The sequence below is a fragment of the Humulus lupulus genome, chromosome 9 (genome assembly GCF_963169125.1).
Source record: "Humulus lupulus chromosome 9, drHumLupu1.1, whole genome shotgun sequence".
Lineage (NCBI taxonomy): Eukaryota > Viridiplantae > Streptophyta > Magnoliopsida > Rosales > Cannabaceae > Humulus > Humulus lupulus.
Window position 1 is genome coordinate 26,538,517 of NC_084801.1, and position 11,017 is coordinate 26,549,533.

The 11,017-nt window shown below is 39.5% G+C and overlaps 1 protein-coding gene across 1 annotated transcript; it reads right to left on the minus strand.

The window, feature by feature from the left end:
* Positions 1-6,440: 6,440 nt before the first annotated feature.
* Positions 6,441-8,359, minus strand: LOC133801357 (monolignol oxidoreductase AtBBE-like 15). The gene has a single exon (XM_062239546.1). The coding sequence runs from the start codon at positions 8,175-8,177 to the stop codon at positions 6,576-6,578; it is 1,602 nt and encodes a 533-aa protein (XP_062095530.1). The 5' UTR covers positions 8,178-8,359; the 3' UTR covers positions 6,441-6,575.
* Positions 8,360-11,017: the final 2,658 nt, after the last annotated feature.

Consider the following 11,017-nt stretch of genomic DNA (forward strand, 5'->3'; position numbering starts at 1 on the left):
GATTTCACTGCTTCGAACAACGAAGCTGAGTATGAAGCCCTACTCGCTGGGTTAAGGTTGGCCAAAGACATGAGCATAAAAGTGCTGGATATTTACAGTGATTCACAGCTGGTAGTGAATCAGGACTTAGGGGAGTATCAAGCACGAGGCATAAAAATGGTGGCCTATCTGAACAAAACAAAAGACATGTTGGTGCAATTTGAGCAATATACCCTCCAGCAAATACCTCAAGATCATAATTCAAATGCAGATGCCTTAGCCAAACTCGCGAGTGCAAAGGATGCTGACACTTTAAATATAGTGCCATTTGAACGGCTGCGTGAGCCAAGCATACGAGCAGACGAAACCAATATGGAGGTCCGGTTAGCAGATACCTGGACGGCACCATACTTGGAGCATCTCACGAGCAGTATACTACCAGCAAATAGAAACAAAGCCAGGACCCTTCATAGACAGGCTGCTAGGTATATACTGGTCGATGGTATTCTATACCGAAGGGGATACTCAATGCCACTGCTCAGGTGTGTTACACCAGAAAAGGCTGAAGAACTAATGAAGGAAGTACATGAAGGCTTCTGTGGAGACCACGCTGGGGGGCAGAGCTTATCAAAGAAGATTCTAAGGCAAGGTTATTTCTAGCCAACAATGAACGAAGACTCGATGGAGTTTGTGCGAAAATGTGATAAGTGTCAGAGATTTTCCAAGATCCCACGGGCACCTCCTAATGAGTTAAAGCAAATGCAAAGTCCATGGCCCTTCAGAGTATGGGGTATTGATTTAATCGAGTCCTTGCCGACAGGAAAAGGTGGGGTGAAATACGCAGTTGTGGCGGTCGACTACTTCACCAAATGGGTCGAGGCCGAGCCACTCGCAACCATAACGACAAAGAAAGTACTTGATTTTGTCATCAAGAACATTGTTTGTCGATATGGATTGCCAAGAAAGATTGTCTCGGACAATGGCACCCAGTTTGATAGTGATATGTTCACAGACTTCTGCGAAAGACATGGCATCATCAAGAGCTTTTCTTCAGTTGCTCATCCACAAGAAAATGGGCAAGTCGAAGTAGTAAATAAGACATTGAAGGATACCCTAAAGAAAAGGCTTGAAGAAGCTAAAAGGGCGTGGCCAGAATAGCTGCCTGAAGTACTCTGGTCGTATAGAACTTCTCACAGAACAGCAACATGTCATACCCCATTTTCCTTGGCATATGGGTATGAAGCTATGTTGCCTGTCGATTTAGATCTGCCCTCGCATTGCAGAATCATGTACGACCAAGACCAAAATAGGCAACTGTTGATGGAGTCCCTAGACCTGATCGAGGAGAAACGAGAAAAAGCCCAACTCCGAGTAGCTGCGTACCAGAAAAAAGTCGCTTGGTATTTTAACTCCAAAGTAAAAGAAAGAAAATTCAACGTCGGAGACTTAGTGATTCGAAGAGTTTTCTTAAACACCCGCGACCCAGCTGCTGGAGTACTCGGACCAAACTGGGAAGGACCTTACCAGATTGAAGAAGTCCTTCATCCAGGCACCTATAAACTTGCACGCTTAAATGGAGATCTCGTTTTGCGTTATTGGAATGGAGAACACCTGCGCAAGTATTATCAATAAACAGTCCTTCTTAAAGGACTGGCTTGTATTGACTATTACTTTTTACAAGTTTGGGAAAAGGGTTAGTCATGTTATATGGCTAATCGCTTATAAGTGTAAGATCTTTAAAAGATCACTCGTAAAGACATGTTTAGTCCATTTAAATACGAGAATTATAAGGGACTGTGCGCAGCCAGTCATTCTTGCAAAACTTTGTAAATTTTTACAAGTATTTGTTCATTACGTGTGTTGTTTTGCTGTATTATAAGTTTTACATTTTATACCGAGCAGTAATGTTCGTACAGGTTGTGGTCAAGGCAAGTGACCAAGGACCTAAAGCTCCTCAGTCACTTGGTGGGCATATAAGGTACAAGTAAGCAAAGCATACCAAGAGGTATGTGAACACATGAACAAAATAAGTGAAAGCATACTACGGTATTTAGAGTATTTTTCAAAATTTATATTTTGTTAAATCAAGCCAAAGTACTATGCTAGGTTCGGTCATGCGAACAGATATTATAATAAAGAATAAATATTATAATGTCAAAGGAATCCTTTTACACCGCGAGCAGTACTTCTCAGATGTAACTGTTCAAGTAAAAGTAAAATAGTTGCCTTTGCAGCAATAAAAAATATTGTCTTTATATCATGACCCGTGGGTCGTGTAGTTGAGATAGCAGGAAAAAAAAGAGATTAAGGAGATGGAGGGTCTTGAGGAATGTCTTGGTCGACGACTGTGCTAGCTTCAGTGTCTGCACCATCTATCCCTGCTACCAGGGAAATCTCTGGGGAAGCAGGCACTTCAGCCCTCTCTTCTTCTTCCAGGTGAATGGCACACTGCGACATTAAAGTCCTCCTCAAGCATTCTGACAGATAGTTGAAGTTAGCCTCCCGGTTGTGCTTCCAGAACTCGTAGAAGCAAAGATGAGTGGCTTCCTTGTATTTCTCCAAGTTCTTAGCTCCAGCTTCCTCAAGTTCTTTCACTCGTTTTCCGAGTTCCTCTGCCTCCTGCCTGTTTGCGATCAGATCAAGCTTGAGCTGTACAGCTTGTTGATAGTTGAGTGTGGAGCTTTCCCTGAATTTTTCCCTGGCTTCGTTGGATTTCTTCAGGGCGTTCCAGGTTTGCAGCAGCTCCTCGGTCAAAGTAGCTTTTTGCTCGAGCAGTTCTTCTTTCTGCTTAGACAGCTCTGTTTTCTCCACAAGCAACTCGCCATTCTATTTAGTAAGCTCGTTATTTTTAGCTTCGAGTGCTTTCTTAGCCTCGGCGAGCCTGGTATCAAAGTTCCTGCCCCGAGACACCAACACCCCAACATGGCGCCAGCCAGCAGTTATGGTCAGTAGTCCCTGAAGTCAGATAGAAAAAGATAAGGTAAAGGCAGGGAATCGAAAATAAATGTTACATCATCAGGAGTTGACTTACGCTAACTATCTCGTTCAGTCCTCTATTGAGAACTTGATCAGCCTCCATAGAGGTAGTTTCAGTAATGCCGGCCTGACTGCGTTTATACTTGGATAGCTTGTATATTCTCTCCCTGGCAGAGCTGACCATAAGACTGGGCAGGGAGCCTTCGGGCAGAGTGCGCAAGGTTTGGCTGCTAGGGGCCTTAGGAGACGCCTGAGGTTGCTGCTCGGGTTCCCCTTCGGCGCGAGCACTCCCTGTCAAAGGCCCCCTCATCTCTGATTGGGGAGCCCGAAGGCTGGCCAATCTAAGGTTAGCCTCAGTAACCAGAGCCTTGACACACTTTTCAGCATCTGTCATGCCAGCTAAGAGTGCTGCCCTCGACACCATTCCCGGAGTTGGGTTTGGTCGCAGCCACGGGCCTGGAATACATCAAGAGTTTAAGATCTTGCGGAGGAAAACACCAAGAGAAGAATTCAGCTAGTGATAAGAAATTTTTACCTCCACGAGCGATAGCCAAGTTGTCTGCGACCAGGTCAGGCGTAAGAAAGTACTCCTGGTGGTACCTCCCCACGTTTGAGATGTGGGTCGTGTCAGTCAGGAAAGTGCGCCCAGTTTCCTGATGACACAGATGGAAGAACCCCGTGCCTTCTTGGTTGGGGTTAGACTTGAGGTCGAATAGGTAGTTGACCTCATGTGGCGACGGCACGGGCTATTTTTTCTGGCTATACAGGATATAGAGTGCAGCAAACATTCTATATCTGTTTGGGGTAATTTGGAAGGGGGCAACTCCAAAATAGTTGGCCACCCCCTGAAAGAATACATGAAGAGGCAAAGTGGCTCCTGCCTCAATATGAAACCGCGACCAGGCGCTGTAGGCACCTCCAGGAAAATTAGCCCTTTGGTCTGGGTTAGGTTTGACTAGGGTCACCCCTGTCAGATTGTATTTGTTTAAGTAGTTGGCGATCACTCTGATCGTCACCCTACTTTCAGAAACTACATGCCACTGGACGTCCGGCTGAGTAGCGTGTCGAGGGCGGGCATGCCTTCGCACATTTGGATCAGGGGCATTTTCGTCTCGACCACTGGTCGAGGGAGCATCAGCAGTAGGCTGATGAGAAGTGTTCGAAGTTTTTCTTTTTCGAGCTTTGGTTTTGGTACGAGCCATATTTTGAGTCAAAACTGGGGAAATGTTTAGGTTAAAGCGAGAAAAAGGAATATCTGATATCAATGTCGAAGGTTGTTCTTCATCTTCAAGCAGTTGAACTAAGAGATCGTCGTTGATGGGTATTTCTCCTCCCCGCGGGTCTTGCATATGAACTGCAAACAGACAAAGGAGGAGATAAGACGCACAGTCTGGGAGCTTATGTTGAAAGTTGGAATAACGTTGCTCGCGTCTATCGACCAGCAGCATTCTAACCGAAACACTAAGTTTTACGCTAGCAGTTTGAAAAACAGATCAAAAAGTGAAAGTAAAAAGTTTTATGAAAAGAAGCATTTTCAACTCCAAAAGGGCAGGAAAAACCCAGTTTTTCAACTAGCCTAAAAATCAAATTTTTACGTCGATTTTACGCCCTAAACCTATGATCCTGACTATCAAACTGATTCCTAACTTATATAGAGCAAAAGTACACTACCCTATCAGGCATCAAACGATATATGCAAAATCTTCACAAACATCTACCCAAGAACACAAAAAGTTTAAGAACTCAAAAGCAGTATGCATGGCATCTCAAAGAGTTTAAAAGACGAAGAAATTTACCTGGCTGAAGGTTGGAGATTCTGAAACGGGACGACTTTGGGCTTGCAAACAAAGAACCCTTAAGCAAAATGACGGGAGACCTTCAAAGTTCTGAGCTTTGGGATGGAGTTCTTGAGAATTCTTGGCAGGAAATGGCGAGTAAAAGGTTAATAGGTGAATGAGAGGGTTACTTATAGAAACCGAGGTGTGACAAAAAGGAGTAATCATGAATTCCCTTTTTCGAAGGATGGGGGAGTGTAACAGCCGTCAGAGTGGTTTCTTGAAAACTGAAAAGGCTTGATTAGATGTGATTAAGTCACGGTTTTAAAAAACGCACTAGGGCTCTGATAGATTTCGTGGGGGATATGAAAGGTTGTTTTCTTAAGTTTACTTATTGCTGGTCGCAATAAATAAACTTGGGGGAAAATGTTATCCAAAGAGCAGGCGTGGATGTTGTGGCAAACATTTTTAACATGTGGTTGACACCTGGCAGAGGTCCTGTTCGACCATCGACCAGGGAGATTCCCCTGGCATAACATTTGGATTTTATATACGACCAGCTTGGTCATATACTCCGTATATTTTGAGAAGATCTTATGCAATTGTAATCATATCCGAGATTATCTCCCATAATTCCTGAGTATCCGATTATTTAGGAAAGAATATCTGTAACAAATTTATGTAATCCTCCTTGAGCCTATAAATAGAGAAGAAATAGCTCATGGAATGGACTTTTGGCTAATTCTGAGTTTATGCTTTACAAGAGAATTATAGCTATTATCTTTCGATTGTATTATTCATCCCTCTAAGGCTTGTGAAACTTGGAGAACCCTAGTTCTTTGATCACTCCTTTGAGAATCAATATCAATAATAGCTTAAGTGGACGTAGGTCATTACCAATTCGTGGGGCCGAACCACTATAATTTGTTGTGTCGTTTACTATTCTTTCCATTAGATCTATTTCAGTACATTCTATCACATCAAGCATTTGACTCCGTGTCAGTTGATCAAAACAAGAGTCAACAATAATTATAATATTTTATAACATGTAAATTTATATTAATATAATTATTAAATATCAAGTTTTGTATTAAATATTATTATAATAATATTTTAAAATATTTGAATTTATATTAATATAATTACTAAATATTTCTTCTAGCAAATTTTTTTAAAAAATAGGATTATATACTAAATGTTATATATTATTATAATAATAATATTTTATAACATTTGAATTTATATTTATATAATTATTAAAAATTTGATTTTGTATTAGATATTATTATAATAATGATATTTTACATTTGAATTTGTATTAATATACTTAATAACTATTTAGTCTAGTATAACTATAATAATAATATTTTAATTTATATTGATATAATTAATAAATATTTATTGTAAGTTTTAAAAAAATATTTCATTAAATATTTAGAATATTTCATTAAAGTTAAAAAAACAAAATGCTAAAGCGAAGAAATTTTATAATCTTACACATTTTTTATATAGAAGAAGAGATGAATTATTTAAAATAGATACATATAATGATAGAATATTATATTTGAAACTAATGCATACTTGAAGGTGAGTCATGATATTGGTTAGGAGTTTTTATTAAAAAATATTTATTTAAAATAAAATAAAATCTTGATATCTTACAAATAGAAGATTTGATGAGTTCTTTATTTATATACAAGTTGAATAGAATAAGAAAGAAAAGGAAAAATTCACTGCTTGTGAGAAAATTAACATAAAAACAATGATGATTAACAAGGCAATCACAACACACGTTGCGTAATCAAATACAAGTGAGAAAAATTCATAATTATCTTCTCAACTTCACTAGTAATTTAAAGGTGGAATACTCTGTTCATGTCTGAAAAAGTTATCAGGGTCAACTTCGCTCTTTACTTGCACCAATCTCTTAAAGTTATCCTTTTTGAAATACTTTACACCCCAATGATCACTACTTGCCCAAGTTAATAAGTTGGTGTTCTTCTTCTTATTAATCCCCAAATCAAGATCTCTGTAATTGACATAAGCTTGTCTTGGAGAGTTGGAAACATAAGGAGTCATGTACTCATACAACTCCCTAATCCAATCAATGTGCTTTTCTGGATCTTTTTCTCCATCTCCCCAGCTAATTACATACTGACTCATGAAAAGGACCCCCTTTCTATGAGGATATGGAATTTTCGATTCCGAAATCTTACTCATCATTCCTCCAAACGGAGTCCAAACCATAGTTTGATTCCCTTCTTTCAACATCCTTGTCCACAGTCCCTCGAGGGCTTTTACAGGTATGGGAACTGTTACAAAGTCTGATTTGGCTTTGAAGTGTGTTCTTGGTGTAGTTTTCACCTCGAGAAGGCTCTCGACCGGCTTTCCTTCTGCGTATTCGTAAGAAACTGATTCAACCCAGCTCATTTCCATGCAATTCTCTCGCTCCAAACCCAATTCAGGGAAACCTTTTTCAAGAACTTTAAGGAGTCTATCACAGTCCCCAAGAAATAGTGCATTGTAACTAATCCTGAGTGTTCTCTGATTAGTACTGTTGCCTGAATTAGTTACCTTAAAAATAACGTTCATGAAGAGATCTTCATCAAGCTTATCCATAACTTGCTGCCACCTATAGACGAGCTTCGTGGCGCCTTGTTCCAATGTCTTTCCAATCTTAAAATGTGTCACTGTTTCAGGCACCGGTACAAGCCTAATCTTCCACCATAGAATGATTCCAAAGCTTCCTCCACCACCACCACTAATTGCCCAGAACAAGTCTTCTCCCATTTTTTCTCTATCAAGAATTTGACCGTTACCATCCACGATTCTAGCGTCAATAACATTATCTGCTGCCAGGCCATATTTTCTCATCATAGCACCATAAGCTCCACCAGTTATGTGCCCGCCGATTCCCACACTCGGACAAATCCCGGCCGGGAAGCCATGGACTTTGCTTTTCTGAGAAATTCTGTAGTAAAGTTCTCCAATGGTGGCGCCAGCTTGAACCCATGCAGAGCTATCTTCAACATCAACATCGACGAGTCGAAGGTTGATCAGATCTATGACAATGAATGGAGTTTCGATCTGGGAGACGAAGGAAACTCCTTCATAGTCGTGGCCTCCACTACGAACTCTAAGATGAAGGCCTAGCTGTTTTGAGCAAATCACAGCTGCTTGGACATGGGAATCATGGATGGGAGTAAAAATGAACAGGGGTTTCGGAACTGAGGGCTCTAAGAACCTGAGATTACTAACTGTAGATCCGAGAACAGAAGTGAATGAAGAACTGTTTGGTGTGAAAAGGGTTGTGACGACTGGAACTGAAAGCTGAGAATTGATTGAGACACATAGTATAAAGCTTTCAGATGTTGAATTTGCTGATGAAGTTGCCCATGAAGGAAGAAAAAATAGTAGTACCACTATGGACGATAATTTTGAAAGCATATTTACATATATTTCTATGTAGAGTTCGACTTGGCACTCCTTTATATTTAGCTCTAGTTCGATTTCTACATAGGCAAGGCTCACGCATTATGTCTGTCCAAAGTATTATGTCTTATTTCTATCGCACCAAATAAAACGTGACCTGTAATTATATGGATTATATATATATATGACCCCGATTATGTCCCGCCCGGTACGGAAGCGGGATGGGTATCGTTTCATCATCGTGGCCGTTCATATATCCATGGGTTTTAAATAATAGATTGAACGGGTGAGGATTTGTCTTGGAAGAGCAATCCAAACTGATACTCATATGACAATCACCAGGCTAAAAGTAGGGGTAGCCTAAATGACCATTGCTTTTTTTTTTTTTATATTACCCAGGCTTAAATCATCCAGCCGGGTTTTCCTCAGAAAAATACTATTTTCTCAAACACACACTAACCAGTTATACACATCAAGCATTTCGACTGTTGTTCTTCGCCGACTTCAGTTCTTCTCCTTCTCCTAGTTAGTTTTTTTTTCTTCAGTTCAGTATCTTTTTGGCCTGTGATTCTTAGTGTTGGGTAAGTGAAATTCAAGGTTTGGATACTGAGGATGGAAAAAGGAAGGCCCTTTAAGTTTACGGCAAGTTGTGTTTTTCTTCATTAGTTTAGGTTCTTATGGATGAAGTGAATTTTTAAAATTTCTGTTTTTGTTGTGTGGTTTAGAAGTAAATAGGTTGGTCTTAAACATCATATCCACTTTTTTTGGTGGTTGGATAAGCAATATTGATTTACCGAGGTAAGTACTGATTTTTTTTTATCTATTTTTAAGGGTAAGGAATACTCTCTTTCTCTTCAGTCACAAGCAGATCACCACTTAAAAAGCAAGGAATACTCTCTCTTCTCTCATCTTAGTCCCTGGGTTTTGGGGTTTGCTCTTTTACCTTTCTTGGGATTTTGTTTTCTTGGGACAAGGAGGTGTTCAGTGATGATGTTGAATTGATGTAATGGGGTGCAACTTGGTTTGGGTGGTCGTGTTCCAGTTACTTCCTTTCGGTATTAATCTATCATTTTTTTTTGTGTGTACTTTTTTATTGTTTATAAGATGTAGAAGGCATTCTTTGGGAGTCTCTGTTTATTGTTTTGTTTTGACAGCTGTTTTTCTTTTTTCTTTTTGTCAAGCTCTATTATGGGGACAAGTTTTCGGTGTATAAAGGAAAAGAGAGAGTTTTATTTGAGAAAATATATCACCATTAAAGAGAGAATTGCAGTTCCATTCTAATTATGTAACAACGAATATAATATTTGCTTTAGTTAGAAAGTTTTTATATTTTATTTAAAATATAATTAAATAATTGGATGTAGTGTAATTGGCTATTGTGGAATAATGGTGTTCCCACGAAGAAAACAAACAAACAGATGATAATTTTTTTTGTTGGCTGCATGTTGTCTTGAAGTTGTTGCATTTCTTCTCTAGAGTCTTCTCTTCTTTGCGCCTCAACTGGATTTTCCAAAAGCAAATGGGGCTTAAAATAGACTCAAAGAAAAACAGGAACAATGGCCTAAGATCATATCTATTTTAAAACTGAAATGGAGGGAAAAAAACAGAACTAATCCAAACGAAACTAAAGAGAACACACAACCAAACTAAATGTTTAAGCATCAATTTGATAACAAATCCGATATCCCTAACCAAAAATCATATCTATTTTGAATATAAAATAGAGGAAAAAAAACCACCTCCTGTGGGTCTAGGCGTATGGCCAACAAACCGAAGCAGCAGTGAGAGTGAGTAGCAAAGAGAAGCAGATACGTGAGAGAGAATTAAGCAGCAAAGGGAAGAGCCTGAGAGAGCGATGTGTTCTTCGTCCTTCAAGAGAGAGAGGAGAGCTGGATAGAGAAGATGCAGTTGTAATGCCCCGAATTCTCCGATGAGGTTTAGTGGCGGTTTAGTAGGCCGGGAGGGCCGTAATTGTTTAATTACGCCATTAAATAAATTTATGCATGTTTATGTGAATTATATTATAATATGATGATATATGCATGCATGTGGGTCCACATTTGATATATGATGCTGTTTTGATAATTTGGCCCATTGAGGGTAAATTTGTGTATTGGGTGCATGATGTGATTTGTGAATGAGATTCCATTATTATGGAGATATATTCGAGCTATTCGGCATGAGACGGTCATTTTTAGTGGATTAGCAGTTTTTTCATAACGGGGTCAATTTTGGGGTAATAGAAATATTTATTTGATGATAAATTAGGAATATTTGAGATCAGGGTGAAATTCTGGAAGTTTTGACTATAATGTCCCCGGGGGTATTTTCGAGACCCCGAGCATTAGGTTTTATTTGAGGTTACTTAAGCTTGAAGTAGCTGTCAGATAGAACGTACGATAAGAAAACCTCTCGTTCTCCTTCGTTAGTTCATTTTTGTCACCCGAAGCATATTTGAAGAAATCTTGAGTTCTAGGAGTCAGAATCGAGCGAGGATCGAGGCCTAGCGAACCTAGGAAAGATTAGAAGCTTCTTGACCGAAGGATTTGACAGAAAACAACTTAATCGAAAGTAATCTAAGTTTAAAGTTTTGAGTTTTTAAAGTTTCTAAGCTTTGAATTGGACTTTGTGAATTGTTGAGTTTTCGATTCGTTTGAACCTTGGGTTTTGAGGGCTTTGATGCATTGGGAAGCTTGGGAACTTTGTGTTTGATGATTGGGGAATGTTTAGGTATGATTTTGGAGGCTTTGGAGTGTTAAAAACGTGTTTTGGAATGGCCCAGAGTTGAGGGTCGCGGCCCTGTTCTTGGGGTATCGCGTCCCTGCCTTGAAGAAGCAAGTGGGGTTTTTGTGCCT